Here is a 17813-nt window from a genome sequence, read left to right on the forward strand (position 1 = left end):
CAGATTGACTCTGAATTTCTTTACTACCTCTTAGGGCCATATAGCAGTTTACTATGCTGGATGAGTATTTGATTCATTTTCAGAGTACCAAAAACCCTTTGCAGCCGAGTGAGCTGTCATGAAGCATATTTGCCTTTTCTGGTGGGAGCCCTGACATTCTCATAAAAATAGCTTCAGATATGATGTCCCAACAAGCACCTACATTGCATTGCGATGTTGTGTCGTGCTGTGTGATATAACTGCTGTTGGGACTGCTGTGTGACTGGCCAGGCATGACTGCCTGCCACCTCCTGTGCTGCAGGAGCCTTGTCAGCTGCAGGAAGGAGCTGTGGGCCCAGCACCACCACACTGTTGTGGCTCTGTGCTCTGGGGAGCACAGAGGTTGTTCAGGATGGTCTTTTCTAGCTTACAGAGGCGAGCAAATGGATCTTATTCTCTGTGATCTTGGTATAATCTGAGAAGTGAGTTGAACACTGTTTGTCTTGCGTGAATAAATAGCTCCTGAGTCACATTCAAGATAAGTCTTATCCAAAAATCTTTCTTTCACCTGCATCAGAATTGTGTGTCTTAAGTATTAGAAAGTGTACAGTTAGAACTACATGAGGTTTAAATGAGAACAGCAGAAAAATTAAATCACAGGCATTTCTGGTGCTGAATTTCAAAAGCTTCTTAGGAGAGGGCAAATAGTAGAAGCAGGAGAGCAAAAGACTCTCAAAATCAGTACCTCCATCCTCCCAGCTGCCTTCTACACTTCATTAGCCTTAAACTGGTAATGTAACACTATATATATATGGAGAAAATACATAGAAGGAGGTAATTTAGGAGTATTTTCTACCATACAGAGTGTGTGTAAATTGACAAGCACAGGATATGTGATAAGAAATTAGATGATCCTTTACATAAAAATGTGGTAATATACTTTAGGCAATATGAAGTATTTTTAAGAGTGATGAAAGACACTGGAGAAAGGCCCCTTCCTTTATGATCTGTGCTTGAAAAATTAGTAAATGCTTACCTTGCTTCCTTATTAGCTTAAGACTTCCTTATTAGTTATAAGGGCTTCTCCTCTGACATACTTGATGGAAATGCAATGTAGTTGCTGTATAACAATATCTTCTGCAAATTTGGTTTGCTTGTAACAAATAAAAGATTTGCTTTTACTAATTCAAAAAGCATACATTTTTCTTCCTAATTTTTCTCAAAGTCATGACATTACTATTTGCAATCACCATTATGACATATGGTGTTGAAAAACTCCATCTGACTTTACTCACAATTACTCAAGGCATGTATGCTGTCTTTCATCGTAGCACCCATTACGTAAAACAGAGCATTGTAAACAGGATACAAGACAAAGAATAATCAAATTAATTTGGAATAACTCTGGTGTTCAAAAAGTGTCTTCGTCTTAATTGAAAAATGTATTTCTAGTGTGGTGAAAACTATTATTAAGAAAACTATTCTGAAAGAGATACTGAGTAGACCGTGACCCTGGATTAGACATTCAGCTGGAAGTCACACAGTTATGGTTTACACTACAAGAAACAGGAGTTAGTCCAGCATAGTTTTACCACCCGAGGTTAAGATGGTTTTCTCATCTGCTGTACACCTGTCAAAATCAATGAAATAAAATCAAACTCAATAAGAGAGATTTTTTTTCTCAGATATAAGTAATATCCATTCGCTTTGATGCATACTGACTGACCTAGTTTTCTTAAAGGCATGCAATCAAAAAGCACCTGATGCACAATCTTATCTCTTTCTTAATGCACGTGAAGTGGAAGAGCCCATTGCAGCAATTTGATGCAACTACTTACAAATTTAGAAAATGGAGCCAATATGTACTCTGTCCGTTTAAATAAATGGATTCAACTCTTCAGATACGCAAGATCAGCATCCTGCAGAAAATTGTTTCTTTAGACATTGCTGGTTTTTTTTTAATAAAAGTGGGGGGGAAAAAAAAAAAACAACTCTTTACTGTGTCTGAATTTAATAGATTATAATGCTTGTGTCCCCCAGGATGGGTTGACCCCCCTCCACTGTGGAGCAAGAAGCGGCCATGAACAAGTCGTAGAAATGCTGCTGGATCGTGGTGCTCCTATTCTTTCCAAAACAAAGGTAACTGATACTGTTCTATTTTCTGCTGGGATAGTCCTTGTACTTTTTTGAAACTGTAATTCTGCATGATACTGTATTTAAGGGCTTGATAATAACTTCACTATTTCATAGCTATTTAAAGTACCTGTGTGGGAGCTCTCCAAAGTGGATGCCATATGTAGCACACGTCTGCATATCTAAACTATGTTAAATCAAGATGCACAAGAAAAGGTTTCTCTGCCGACCGAAAAGGCACGTATGGTAACCCCATTGCTTAGAAAATGTCTGTATCCTGGAATAAATACATGGTGATTACAATATATTTTCAGCTTGCAATAAATTACCCTCAGGCTAGAAAAGAGATAAGGGATATAAATAGAGTAACATCTCTTTGCAGGAAACAGCTCATATTTCATTAGGAACTGGAGTGATTACCAGTTTTTTCGCTTTCTTTCTCTCTGCAGTTTATCACACAAAGTTCTTCATGGGAATTTCACATCACCTGCATTAGAGTGTGTGCAGATTGCTTTAGACCCATGGGTTGGCATTAAAGCACAAGCCTGCAAGAACTCTTCTTCTGGTGATTTGTGCTGCAGCTATTGCTGGTTTTAAATCTCAGTGCAGTAGTCTTGTTTGTAGCACAACGCATTCCATGACTTTCCCATCCAAAGACTGATGGTTGAATTGTGCAGTTTTTTGACGTTCTTTCCCAAGATACGTTCCTCCACCTTTTTTCTCTCTGTCTGTAAGCAACATGTCATGTTTCCTTCTGTTATTTCTCCTCTCCTCTGTCATCCTGCCCTATTCTGTCTCAGCGCCCTTCTATATTCTGCTTTTCTCCTCCCTCTTTTTTTTTTTTTTTTCTCTCTCTTCTCTAGACTATATTTAGCTTTTGTTTGGGGAGGCTGACACCAGCTTGCTTCTGCTCAGTGAGTCACTGGTAAGTGCTGTCATGGTTAATCTGACAGACAGGATCCACCCATCCTCTGCGTGCTGAGTTTCCATGGACTCCAGGAACCCAGACTTAGAACTTCTGCAAGCAGAAGGAGGCAGCAAGGAGCTGCCCAGGGCATCTCTCCTTGTTTCTGACACACTGAGTCTAGAGCCTGTACTCTAGGCAGTCAGAATTTTCCACGCTCTCTGGTTGCTCAGTTAATTGAAGGAGGAAACATAAAGCCCATTTCCTTGGCTTTCACTGTCTTAAGCGAGACCTTCTCCTAAGGAAATATGTTTCTTTGCCACCCAGCTTTTGCATGCCAGGTGTTATCCTGAAGCTTAACTTGCCATTTGGGGCTGGTGAGCTCTGAATTTGTTCTTCCTCTGAGGAGGTTCACGCTGTCTGGCCCAAAGTTCATTAGCTGAAATCAGACAGGTGAGAACATAGGTTGGTGTGTTTGAAATAGCACAGTGCTGGAAGACGTGCTTTGGACATTGAACTGCAGAGGCTTATTTGGACACTTGCAGCAAAATGAGAGCTCCTCACTGGAGAAGGGAAAATTTTGTTATGTATTAAAAATGAGCAGAAGAAAGTGCAGATCTTCCGGAACTATTCTCTGATGTGTAAATTCTGCTGTTTTCAGAAAGTAATCTAAGAAGTAGAGATACCTCTGAATGACATTAATGAAGCCATTCGTTTGGCACTAAACTGTGGTACAGTGATCTTGCAAAACTCGTAATTCCATTCTCTTCAAACAGAATGCATCTTTGAAAGAATTGGAACGTCTCAAAGTTTTCTCCTCTCAAATGGAATGATTTAAGGGGAATAACTAGACTGCAGTTTGATCACTTTTTCCTGTTAAGAGATTATTTAGGATACCGAAGGTCCTTTTTCACGTGGAATAACCTTAGATTTATTTTCAGGGGAGGTAGTGACCTACTAGGTTATCTGGAGTTTTCCATGAGCGAAAGGAACCTGAATATGCCCTGATTTGCTGTGTGAGATATACCATCTCTGTGTGTCAGTTTCCATCTTCCTTTACTCTTTTTATATGCTTGTTTAGCTTTTTTTTCGCCCCCTTTTTTTTCCTCTTTATTTCAGAGTTAATAGCTTTCCCTGATTAAAGTACTTCAACACAGCTACAAATTATGCTGTGTATCACTGATAATTTTCTTTGCCCACACAGGCATTTGACACTCTATTTGATCTCTCTAGTCCTGTTCTGATTTTTTTTCTTTACTTTTTCTTATAGGTGTCATTTGACCATTGATCTCTTTCATTCCTACAAAACTTCACCTTTGAATATTTTCTTGATAATCTGCATAAAAGCAACGTATAACTATTATGTAGTGGCTCCATCTTGGAGGACCCAATTGCTTTTTACAAATACTGTCTCACAGCACGGGTATGGTGCAGGATAAAGGTGTTATATGTAATGTTTTTGTGTTATAAATGGGAAGACGAAGACATTCAAATTTTAACTGGCTTGTTTAAGATTGCTGTATATATTTTACTACAACCAAATTATGAGCAAATATATTTTATGTCATAACAAAAGGCAATTATATTTTGTCTTTGTTGATGCCTTTAACATCCAGTCTTGTCTCTTGCTCTTTTGCATAAAGTCTATTTTCTCACCCACAACAGATTTTTTTTTTATCAAACATCTTGTTGATTTTCCTTAATAGAGGTGCGGCAGCTCTGCTTCTTCCCTTCTTTTTCATTGCTTTCAGCCTTCTCCTCACAAGTCTTTCCTATGAGGGAGTCCCACGCCATCTACTGTATTTCTTAGTCTGTTAATAAGTGGGGTTTACTGGCTGTTGTTCAATGAATGACACTTTTCACCTGGAGAGTTTTTCTTTTAATGGTAAAACAGAACACCCTATGTACTTCCATGATTTTTTGCTAACACCTAAATAGCCCTCATCAAGGAGGGCTTGGTGGCTGTGGGAAATTAATGTGATTTTTATTTTTTCAATTCTATTTAACTACATTTAAATTGCAATGCTAGTATCTAGCTTTCACATACATAATTGCTATAGTAACCTTTGGGAATGGGAGAGAGGTTTGTTCTAGCCAACATAAATCACAAGTGAGAAGCCCAAGAGATAATCGTACTCAGAAGATAGAACCATGTCCAAGAATCTCTGCTTTTCAGCACTGAACAAAACTGCTTTCAAATTAGGTCAGCATTAGCCTGTTCGCTTTCACTAACCTTCTTCCATGCCACTTCCATGCCACTTCCTCCACAGGGGAGGGGAGAGAAAAGAGCTCTTGTGTTTCAGGGAGCCTGAGATCTCCACGGTTTTACACTGCAGCTTTGCCTTTGCTAACCGTGGTCACATGAGGGCACTGCATCTGAGAGCAAGAGTTTTATATTCTACATGATAGCAAACAGTGTACTGAAGAGTCACTACAGGCTGTATTACAACGAGTTCAATGCAGCTTTTTAAAACAGCAGATGTGCTGGTTAGAGTATTAAAAGTCACTAAGCACTGTTCTTCACGTAACTTATTTAACTCTGGCAACTTCTCTGAGCTATGCTAGCTGAAGTAAGCTAAGCTTTTATAGCATTGCTGTTATAGCTACTTTTTAAAGTGGAGCTGTCTATATACTCTCACCAGACACGCTCCAAATTCCACATGGATGTTATTGGACTAAGAACCTTCACTATTACACTCAACATGCTTAGTCGATTTTGGGTGCTGTATGGACTTGTGAAATCCCTCATACAACACACACTGTAAGGACAAGATGAGAGTTTCAATTCTCTGAGCATCCCGTAACCCATCAGCACTGGCTCTTTTTGTTTGCAGAATGGTTTGTCTCCACTGCACATGGCAACACAAGGAGATCATCTAAACTGTGTTCAGCTCCTGATTCAGCACAACGTGCCTGTGGATGATGTCACTAATGACTATTTGACTGCGCTGCATGTTGCCGCCCACTGTGGCCACTACAAAGTTGCCAAGGTTCTCTTGGACAAGAAAGCTAATCCTAATGCCAAAGCACTGGTGAGTACACAGCGGGGTTACTATTCACAGCTAAACATTCTTCCAAAGTTGCTGTGAGATTTATTTGAGAGTTATTTTCTGCCTGCTGATGGTTGACAGCAAGGCTGTGTTGTATTACTACAGCACAAGAGAGGATGCTCGAGGTTCAAAGTATTAGTAATGTGTTGCATGCCATCAGAGCAGACTTTTGCTTATGGATGGTCAACAGTGATTTATCTATTTTTAGTGTAACTGGAGCACTTTTGCCTCCTGGTAGCTTATTGCAATTCTGAATAGATTAAGCAGCTGCAGATGTAACTGCTGTAGTTTTCTGTACAGAGAGAATTCTCATTTTCTGTATGTTCATAAAGAAAATACTTTCAACCTTTAAAATTAGGGGAGTTTTTATTTGCTCTCAAAGATGTGAAATGGTAAAAAGTAAGAATAACTTGCCTAAGTAATATTTGTGGTATTTTGTAATTATAGCAATGGAGCCATAAGCATTTTTACTTGAAAACCAACTAAAGCAATAAAACCTGGTAGTGTAATTAAGCTGCATGCAAACTGAATTCCTCATTTTTTAAAAAATATATACTTGCAGTCCACTGCCTCTTAAAGATTTTTTTTAATGGGTCTTCAGAAACTGTTCAAAAAATTTTACTTCTGAAATTAACCCCTGTAATGTTATATGAGCTCCTGAAATCCTCAAAAGCTGGTGGGATTGACTCTATCTTGAGAACAGCACAGGCTCCAAAGATTTGCTCATCTCAGCTTCTCTGTTTATTGTGTCAGATGAATCTGTCCTTGATGTATTTGGTCAGCCTATTATGATATACAAGTTTTGTTCTATATAACAGGCAAGTGGGGAGGATTATGGTCCCATAATATTTATTTTACCATTATGTGATGATCAAAGCATCATCAGTTTTAATTTTTCAGAGTTGCTGGCAGTAGCCTCTGATTAGTCTTGTAGCCTAGCCACAGATTTCTATTTCCTTCTATTCATCTCCACTCAGGATGATTAAGTAGAAAGGAGCTGTAGAGTACAGTATCTGAAATTCAGGCTTACTCTTCCCTGAAACACATCAGAGCTTACCCTGGATGTTGTCCACTATTAAGGAACAGATTTGAGAGCTGCTCACGCTTAACTGGAACTGACAATTGCACTGACCTCATGTTACAAAGGCATATGATAGTCTTTACTATATGGGAGGTAACAAAGCTATTTTTTATCAGATCTGAACTGTTTTCAGAATTGTTTTTTCTAAGCTTTCCAGTTGAGTATACAGAGAGGCGTCAACATTCAGTGCACTGATGTTGATGTTGGTCTTGGATGCTCTGGACAGCTTATTTTCCTGTTTTACTTGTGTTCTGCTGTATCACCTTGTGCCAAATAAGATCATCGTTTAAAATGTTCCCACTGCTATGTATGCGATTCTTTTAATGGAAGAGACAAAAAAAAAAAGTAATCGTAGTAAAGTGGCATATAATGAATTAAAGCAGAAATAATAGTAAGGTAGTTTAGAAAAGGATCTAAATGCCAGAGCTTGTAAACTTAAAATGTTCTTTTTCACCAGCAGTTCTGACAAATCAAAACAAGAGGGATGAGAAGAGGGAGCACAAAAAAGAAGTGGATAAGCTTAAGCAAAAATGAAATTTTTAAAAGTTTTATGTATGTGAGAATTCAAATATTTTTAAAAATCAGAATGGGCAATATATGTCATAATAAAAAGTGGCTGTATAAGATAATAAGTCTTTTTCTTGCTTCCTTAGACGATTTTTCTCTCTTTTACACAAACAGTTTAGTGAAACGAAAACAAATCTGGGAGGAGCTCTGTTATCACAGAGGAATGCTTTGTGTGACTTCTATACCCAGATTTACCTGTTTATGCATACAGAGTATCCACAACAATGTGTTCTTTCTCATTTACAGAATGGTTTCACACCTCTGCACATTGCCTGCAAGAAGAACAGGATAAAAGTGATGGAACTTCTTCTGAAGCATGGTGCATCAATCCAAGCTGTGACTGAGGTGAGAAGTGGTCTTTTCACATTTGTCTGTTGTTTTTTTTCCTAAAAAAAATCATTGCATCTGTTGTGATTAATGTTTGTGTATTTCTGAGAGATCATGTGCCACTCAAGTCAGCAATGATTTTCAATTAGATAATAAAAGATGACAAAACCAATAACCAGTTGCCCTAATGGATCAAAACACCCAAAGAATGGATACACTTTGGGAAGAGAGTGGGGATAACAAGTGGCAGATCACTGGTAACATTTTAAGGATGATCATTTCTGTCTATTTCTGTCTGTAATTAAATGTGCAGAAGATTACATTCACCCTGCTAAGGAGATGAGGGTGAAGATTGCTTCATTCAAGTCTTAATTCTAAAGGTGGTTTAATTCACAGACCTCGGTTTGACTTTTCACACAGAAATGATATTTGGCCACCATCACAGGTCATCTCAAATCAGTTAGACAGCGATCAATATGCTACTATTTCAATCAGCACAAGATGATCTGTGTGCAGTTATTGGCACAATTTAGAAATTAATAGGAACCTATGAGAAAATTTGGCTTTTTTTTTGTATATGTATGTTCTGCTAAATTAGGAGCAAAGGTCACATATATGAATGTGGGACCATCGTGGAAGAAGGCAGGTTAGAAAATGATAAACAATCCCATTGATTAAAAAAAGGTACAAATGGGAGCAGCTTGTGTCCCCAAAATGGAGTTTCATTTGATGCATGGATTTTATTCTAATTATTCAGTATCCCTTCTTGGCTTTCTTGAGAAAGAACTGAACCTTGCTACAGCTCACAAAAATCTAGACTAGTTTATAAAACCACAAGGTTTGTGAATACAGCTTGCAGAGTGTAGCTTGAAGTCATGTTTGCAGAGGAGTGAGAGGCACAAAGAGAACCTTTTCAAAAAAGATGCCATGTCTGTCCTCCTTATTAATCAGTCCCTGTGGAAACAGAACATTTCTGTTTGTTTTTAACCATTTTAAGTACAAAGAATTTAGAAGAAGATAACAGCAGTATATTACTATGTGAGTCAACCAGCTTAACCATCTGATTGGTACTCTGGATTGCTTATTCGAGCAAATTTTCTGAAAGCAAGAGCTCTTCCTTAATTTCCTGTCACTGCACATGATCTCATGGCCCTGCATTTGTTGAGACTCACCATGGTACTGTACCGAGGGGCTCTGCCTGCCTTCCTGCCTCTTCCACTGACTGTCTGTAGCACTGTAAAAAGCTTTAAGACTAGATTCAGAGCTGTGATATTTAGCATCCATATGTTACCAAATGCGTTATGAATAGCTATTGGTGCTTATAAACTGATTATTGAATGTAATGCTTTTTATCTTTTTCCATGGCAAATTCTGTTTTCCAGGTAGATTCTGTGCTTCCATTTGCGCATTTCATTTTCAGCTTCAGGCTTGAATCTCTGCAATATGAGTTTATGGTCAAATATGACATAAATGCATTGCATTTCCTATGGTCTATTATTTAAAAATATTTACTAACTTAAGTGAATCAGGAAAAAGAAATAACCAGTTATTCTGCCTCACTGCTTATGTTTACTGTCCTGCATCAGAAAGGAAGAAAAGTGTGTTCTCCTCATCTCTACCTTCTTGAGGCCTTCTGTACATCAGTGAGGAAGTTGCATAGTGAGGGCATATCCAGAGATCTGCTGAGGTTTCTCCTTCTCCTGGTAGCAAAACTTTCCTTTGCAGCCCCTGTCCAGCTGTTGCCACAGTTGTGCAGAAACAGCTGTGAAAAGGCTTTAGGGTAAATCTACTCCAAGAATTATTGACTGTTGATGGGACTTTTGAGGCATAATCCCTTATGTCATACCCTGCTAAATGACCTTCCATCTCTCCAGTTGGTTCTTTAAACTTGCACCACTGCCCTTCTACAAGATATTCGAAGATGATGGTGCTGCAAGGTGCTGAGGGAAGGGGGATTTCTCTTCAGCGTGTGTTGTATGTGTCTGTGCCTCTCTTGCTGTATGCTGTGGTTTTGAATTCAATTACTCCTGAAGAAGCGGTAGAGATTAAGCTCATCACAGAGAACAGTAGGCTTTTTTTGTTCACTAAGAGCAACTAGATTTAATGGGGGCAAAGAACACATCATCTTTTTTGCATTAGCTGTATGTTGTAGCAAGTCTTATCTTTGTACTGAATTCCTGTAGCGTTTTTGCTTGCTCATGAGTCATGCTCATCTGTGTTTTGAAATCTGTGTGCTCTTTAAAGATGTGTATATTTTTTGAGAAGAACAAGCACTCGGGCTTACCTATTTTGAAATAATTTACTTTTTCCCATACCAATTTTGTAAAGAAGTGTGGAAATAGACATGTAAGTTTGATGTTGGTTTTCCTTTCAGTCGGGCCTAACTCCAATCCATGTTGCTGCCTTCATGGGACATGTAAATATTGTATCACAGTTAATGCATCATGGAGCATCACCCAATACTACCAATGTGGTGAGTAACAGGTTGTTTTTCAGCACAGCAGGGCAGCGAATGTGTTACAGTGTCCGTGAGCAGCACTGTTGGGAAGTGCCTAATTCTGGTATTAGTCACCCACCTCCTTAGTAGTCATGGCTCCTGATGGAGTCTTGGGAAAGCATGGCCTGCTGCCACCTGCTTCGGAGGTATTTGACAGGTTTAAGGAGACCTCAGAAGAGGCTGACCTGAAGCAGACTCTATTCCTTTTATTTTCTGAAGTAAAGAATCAGAACATACTGTAGCTTCTCTCATGTAATTTTTGAGATGTGTACTTGACTGTTCTCCCAGGACCCCGGGGGCCTACCATTTAAGGGAAGTTATGCTGTTATCAACAGATTGCAGCAGATTGTTGGGACATATTGCCTGTGTCCATACAGCCATACAAGTGTGCTTTTCTACTGGATGTGCACTGTGTGCCCCAAGGCTCCCAGGGCATGTGTAAAAATTGAAGTCATTGTTAGATGGTACTTGAAAGTTGAGAAATGGGAGGGCAGTAGAACCTCCTTCACTCTTTTTAGAGCTTCGGTCTCAAAAATCTTCCTTTCAGCTTCCATACGCAGGTGCAATTAGAAGAGAATGTTTTGTATAAATTATATACATTTGCAACACCATTTTCATAAATGAGATGTTTGTTCCCAAAGATATACTTGCCTCCAAAAATCTAGAAAGCAGATTCCCTCCTGAATTTATTCTAGTTTCCTTAAATCTGTCTTTCATTAAGTCTTTGAAACCTTGATATAAACGATAGTGATGTTTTTCCCCACATTCTCCCATTTCAGTACTTACCAGATAGAAAATGGTACTGAGAGCATAGGGCATAGCAGGCGAAAATCAAAGAAAAATATGTTTCTGAATGGACAAAATTAAACAAACAAACAAAACCCCCCACTAAAATAGGCTTTATTTAAATCAATATAATTTTAAACGCTGTTTGTAAACTGATAGTACAAAAAATGCATTCTCTTTACAGCAAAAGGCTAGGCACAAAGGCACTGTTGTGTTAAGGAAGGGAAATAAATTGCTATGTAGCATACAGTTCAGAGCCTAATCTCCCATCTTGCTTACAGGCAACTCCTATGAGTTTTCTAACTGTGATTATTGTGAATTGCATGACCAGTATATATTTGTGATTATTAAATGTGTTGCATTTGTTTTCCCTGTGTGTTTTTTTTCTGTTTTTGTTGTTTGTTTTTTCTTCTTCTTATAATTTGTTTCTGCTGTTTCTAGAGAGGAGAAACTGCACTGCACATGGCTGCTAGAGCTGGCCAAACAGAGGTTGTTCGATACCTAGTACAAAATGGAGCTCAGGTGGAGGCTAAAGCTAAGGTAAGATGATTTATGTTTAAGGTTATTTATTAAAGCAGGAAATTGCATTCATCTTGCATGTGTTATTTGGGAGGAGAAAAGGGAGATGAAGCCAAGGGCCTTGACATAATGACCACTAATATTTTGTTATGTACTTTATTACTGTAGTCATGAGTGAGCTGAATGTAAGAGGGAAGGCAGGAGATGGTATCAATTTGACATGACTGTTTTTTCACCAACATTTAATACAGACTATTCTATCTTTGACTTTTGATTTGGGGTAGGAGACGGCAAGGCAGGAGGAATACCTCAAATCTGTTTTTATTTTTGCAAAACTGTAATCCCTAGGCTGCTGATGTCTATTGTCATTATTCCTGAAGCATCAGCCTGTATGCGTTCAGAAATAGTTAGGCTTTTAAAGAACACTCCTAGAGAGCCCACCAGAGAGGCGGCAGATCTGAAACTCCTTAGAAAATAGATGTGGGAGCTTTGGGAAGCCGGAGGAGACTGTCTAGGTAAGTTGGAAACACAGTGATACTAAAGGAAGAGTAAGTTGCTTGTAGGAGTTTCTCAGCAGCAGATGAAGATGAAGGAGAGCAAGCTGAGTGGGTGGATGAATCTTGGTAACATGTTTCAGTTGGAAGATTACTGTTGTGGAAGAATGGGAAATGTATTAAATTTGCATTATTCCTCTGCATTTCAAAGACTGGAATATACAGGAGGATATTTTAATAGTTCAGGATAAATGATGCTGTGGGAGATTCTGTGAAAAGCAGAGAAATTAACTAGGGTCAGTGGAAGAAAAGAATTTGGAGGAGCAAATAAAGGGCACATACAAGAGGAAAACAAACTTCCTAGGTCTACGCAACCATTGCCTTGACCTGGCTGCAGGATGAGTTGGTCTATCTATAGGAAAAGCAAACTGGAAGGATTGATGTGGGCACTAAGTCAAAAAAAAGTCTAGAAAGCACCGAAAGAACATATAGAATAGGGCTGGAAAAAAAGGAGCAGAACCTACAGGAAAAAAAATGCAACAGAGGAAAATAAAGGAAGAAAGCAAAGAAATGGCCAAGAGCTACTGAATAATCAGAAAATTACAGAAATAAAAGTTCCAGGAAGCACATGGGGGAAAGTAGATAAATGGGCACAATGTATGGCCATCTTAATAGGTCAAACCAGGATTTTTATTTTTATTTTTTCCAAATAGCGTGTAAATACATACAATTTCAAAGCGATCTACTTTTCACTGTAAAATTATCATCTGAGAATTGGTTACCAGTAAGAGCACCTACTTCTAACGAACTCTGACTAAATATTTATAGCAGATATATTCCATATCTGGAAGTAGTCTGACAATAGTAGTGAATCATATGGTTTGTAAATCTAAGACATTCATGAAAGTGGACAGCTCATGTTCAGAAGCACAGTCATGCAAATATTCCCTAAATAATTTCACACCATGAATTTGTGCAAACTGCTGTTGCCTGTGATCAACATGCATCATAAATAACAACTAAACATAATAGATTATACACCAGCACCGGGACTTCAGTAGAATGAATGTTCACATGCAATTTTAAAAAGCAATAGAAAAACAACAGAATCTGACCAAATATTTTCTGTCAAAATACGAGCCTTAGTTTTCTGATGTAGAATTGTGATTTTTTGCTTTATGTTTAGGATGACCAAACGCCGCTGCACATTTCTGCTCGACTGGGCAAAGCAGATATAGTGCAGCAGCTGTTACAGCAAGGAGCATCTCCAAATGCAGCTACAACTTCTGGCTATACGCCCTTGCACCTTTCTGCTCGAGAAGGCCATGAAGATGTAGCTTCTGTTCTTTTGGAGCATGGCGCATCTTTAGCTATTATTACCAAGGTAAGAGAGATGCAAAAGTGATAGCTTCCATAGTAAAATATATCAGTAACGAGTACTACTGGCAAGTTCAATGCTAGAATAGTTATATATATATGAATGATAAGAGGTTGAGGTGCATGTTGTTAAAAAGGTGCAAAGCTTTACTCTTTAACCTCACAGCCTGATTTGTAACACATCCTAGTGACCTGACATGTGTTTGCTCAGAATGAAAGGAATGCAGAGCAGAGATTCTTGATGGGAGTTGATAAGCTGTTGCCCAGCCTAGTCCTGGGGTCTTTAGTGTGAAGGAAAGAACCGTCATTCTCTTCTTACAGTCATTTTTATATGGATAGAGCTTTTCCTTGCAAGGGAAAGCCTTCAGGCCTGCCAGGACAGTGAGAAACTATAGACTTGCTTGCCTGTACATGAAACTGTTAAATGGGAGTAGATAGAAATAGCAGATCTCTGTAGATTAGACATCTACTTTGCCCTGACTGTCTAGGCACCAAAGAAGAGAGTGGCTAAGGCTGCTATTTGCTCTCTCTTACAGAAAGGATTTACTCCTCTACACGTGGCTGCAAAATATGGGAAAATCGAGGTAGCAAACCTCCTGCTTCAGAAGAATGCATCTCCTGATGCTTCTGGAAAGGTAGGACAGAAGAAGACTCTTTCATTTGCACAGCAAACATATACACACATAATATTCTAGTAATACCCTTCTACCTGCTTGCCATTGCACACACTGACATTCACAGCCTGGTATTAACTGAAATAAGTTTCATGTAATATCCCTGTTCCTACTTGCACTGCCAGGAGTCTGCAAACTCTTAACAAAAGTGACTTTTATTGTCACTAATTGACAGCAAAATTATGTCCTCACGGTATCCATCCAGGGTAATGGAAACAAACCATTCCCCTGCATTTCTCCCCAGACTATTTACAATCCTTATCAGAGTATTCAGGCAGCTGGCTCTGCTCCCTCAGGCCCCATGACAGGGCAAAGCCCAGTAGGACCTCAAGCTTTTTAAACCAGCCCAACTTGCATTTTTACAGATCCAAGGGACAATTTACGTTGACCAGTGTAGTAAAAGAAAAACATTGCTGAGGTTTTGACCTCGGGGTCAAAATTCCTTACTTGCTCTGTCTGAGGGGCAATGCTGATATGTACTTCTGTGCATCTTCCCTGGGAAAAGTGAAAAGGGCTTGTACATCTCAGTAACAATTTTGAAAGCCTTGTTTCAATTTTTACTTCAACATTTATCAAAGAATACTGATACATGAATGAATCAAAAATGTGTTTTTTCACCTTATCTGCTCTAATCTTCCAAACTCTTTAGTTTTCCCTGGAGAGGGTCTGTAACTGCACTTGTTTGTTCTGCATGTTTTTAGAGCGGTTTAACACCACTGCATGTAGCTGCACACTACGATAATCAAAAAGTGGCACTCCTACTGTTGGACCAGGGAGCTTCACCTCACGCATCTGCCAAGGTACAAGTACTGGCCACCCTGGGGAATAATACCTAGCCTTTCTGTCACTTGTTTTCCTGTCTACCTGCTCTTTCTAGAATGAATGTGCTTGCAATTCCAGGGAACTCAGTGACCTTGTTTATAAAATCTCACAACCACATAAAGCTTTGTAAGCTGTTAGAATGATTCTACAGATTAATGAAATAGTAATAAAAATAAAAAATAAAAGCAAGTATAGACGTAGAAAAATCTGAAATTATTAGTTTCACTGAAGATTGAGCCTTGCTTTTGCTTGTCCCATCTCCATACTTTCAGAAATCCAGTCAACTTTGTATCACTGCATCTTAACATCTGCATAGGGCAAGCTTGGAGATAATTCTTTGCTGCGCGTGGGTAGTGTCCCTGTATTGTGCCAGAGAAGGTGTGAAAAGTTTCTTAGTACAACATACAGTGTTACTGATATGCATCGTAGTATTTATACGTGAGTGTAAATGGACAGTTGAGAAAACTAGTCATAGCCCTGCTTGGTTTGTAGTTTACTCTCAAGACAACATATAGTGTTAAGATTTCAGATGCGAAAGAATAAATGCTTAAATGCATAACAGTTTTATGAATAGAAGAATTTAGGGGAGCTTAAAGTTTCTTTCTCTTCTGTGGATCCCAGTTTTAAAAATTGTCCAGTAATCAGTAGTTGGACAACAGCAATATGTAGAACAAGGTTGCAAACCTGTGTAGAATAGTTTCAGGTAGGTAAGTGTGATGTAAATATTCCTGAAATCACCATGAAGAAACACTGTGGAAAAGGGTGAGCTAGCAGAGCACTTTCAGTCTCCTTGATTGCCTTCCACTTACACATGGCTGAGTACAGCCATAACAGGAGAGCCCTTCTGCATGGCTAAAGAGGAGGAAAGAGGCTGTCATACATGGGAGCTCCCAGAGCTTATGGTGCAAAAGTTAAATAAACATGGATAGCCTGCAGCAATAGCACAGTCTAAAATCAATAAATGTCGATAGTGGCAATCTGCCAGAGCAATGCCCCAGGAGGTGCACTGAGCTGATCTCTGGTCTTTTACTGCTGCAGCACAGCACTCTTAAATGCCACTGTGGGGAAGGAAGGACCTTCTGAAAGGGATGAGAAGTCACTGACTTTTGAATAATAACTGAACGAATCTGCCTGTTTAACTTCCTCTGGATCCTGTGAATCACGTAGGAGCAGGGATTGCAGTACCCACTGCAGAAAGCTTGGGAAGCACAAGCCAAGGTGGAAGCACTATAGCCTACAGTATAATACTACACAAACTCATGTGTCAAGTCACCTTAGCTTCCCCATTTGTAAAAATAATAATAATAATTTTGCAGCTGCCACTTCAGGCCTTCAGTGCTAGCTGTAAATCTTCCTGAAAGAGAGCATTTGTCTGTCTTCTGCAGGAAGTACACAAGAACACACTGAGTAGAGCATCAATACTAAATAAAATTCATGGTAGAATGTTTGTTGCTTTAGGCACCCACAGTGCAGTCATCTGAAAGATGATGTTGGTAGCAGCAGATGATCTCCCATTTTGTTAGTGTGGCCTAATAAACAAGGGTGTTGCATCGTAACTCTCATCACTAGCTCCACAGTTAGTTTAATCAGCAGTTGCTTTCTTTACGACACTCCTCTTCAACAGTCATAAGAATTGCTGTTAGCCAGGCCTTGCAGGGGGATCAGTGAAAGGGTGTGGGAAGTGGCCATGTCCACTACAGTACTCTAATACAGTTATTCTAATAAACCATTCTTCTTTCTTGTTGCCTAAAATTAGATTTCTGCCTTATTTTCATTTGGCATTCACTTTGCAACGCCTTCCTTCCCTCTCCCCCTCTCAGGGCTTATTTTTTCTCTCTGTCCTTCCATCTTTAACCTCATCCCCTTTTGCCCCTTTTTCCTGGCAATCGGAATAACCCAACACCGTCCCTCCAAACTTTTATGTTCCATTCTGCATTTATTTGTAGTGACAGAGCGCAGGCCTTACCATGAGAGGATGCTGTCTGAGTCTGAGCTGAGTTTCAGTTTTTGTTTTTCAGCTGTCTTTGCCTTCTCTTGGTGACCTGCTCTTTGCCATTCCACTAAAAGTGGAGTATGTCAATTTCTGAGGAAAAGACTTGAAAGTGCATTTGTTATTTTACAAAATATATATAGGATTTAACACAGAGAATAGGTGCTCATGTGGTGGCATCTGCTTTACATGTCAGTCTTATGCAGGAAGTCTCAGAGAGGGGACTGTATTTGTTTTTCTTGATGCACTTCATCTTCCAAGTGAACATTAATGGCCGTGCCTCTCCCTCGTTAGCTGTGGCACTGCGGTTCCTGGGTGTCATTTTGGAAGTGCTGCAGTCTGCTTTGCTGAGGTGCTGAGCACTCCCACTCTGCTGAAGTCAGTGTGAATTATATTTTGAACAACCAGTATGAGCTGTGTTATGCTGACTGTTCTGCAATGTCTTAGTATCTAAGGGCTAAACCAAATAATGTTAAAGGCTATGGAGCCTTTTCCACGTGCAGTTAGTGCTGTACATCTCACTTCCAGATTACTACCAATGCAGTCTTGCAACCATTTGTGCATCCCTGGGCATTTATTCTCTGCTCTTCCTGCATTGCCCTGCATCTGTTGT

The 17813-nt window shown here is 39.3% G+C and overlaps 1 protein-coding gene across 13 annotated transcripts in view; it reads left to right on the top strand.

Moving 5' to 3' along the window:
- The window catches only part of ANK3 (ankyrin 3), a 344913-nt gene that overhangs the window by 226819 nt on the left and 100281 nt on the right, over positions 1-17813 (top strand). For all 13 annotated transcript variants that reach the window (XM_040702299.2, XM_040702301.2, XM_040702300.2 and 10 more), the window contains 8 exons: positions 2020-2118; positions 5851-6048; positions 7961-8059; positions 10416-10514; positions 11766-11864; positions 13524-13721; positions 14251-14349; positions 15090-15188. In XM_040702299.2, coding sequence (XP_040558233.1) covers positions 2020-2118; positions 5851-6048; positions 7961-8059; positions 10416-10514; positions 11766-11864; positions 13524-13721; positions 14251-14349; positions 15090-15188 — 990 coding nt within the window. The remainder of the gene's footprint in view (positions 1-2019; positions 2119-5850; positions 6049-7960; positions 8060-10415; positions 10515-11765; positions 11865-13523; positions 13722-14250; positions 14350-15089; positions 15189-17813) is intronic.

This window comes from Gallus gallus, chromosome 6 (assembly GCF_016699485.2).
Source record: "Gallus gallus isolate bGalGal1 chromosome 6, bGalGal1.mat.broiler.GRCg7b, whole genome shotgun sequence".
In the NCBI taxonomy this organism is placed as follows: Eukaryota; Metazoa; Chordata; class Aves; order Galliformes; family Phasianidae; genus Gallus; species Gallus gallus.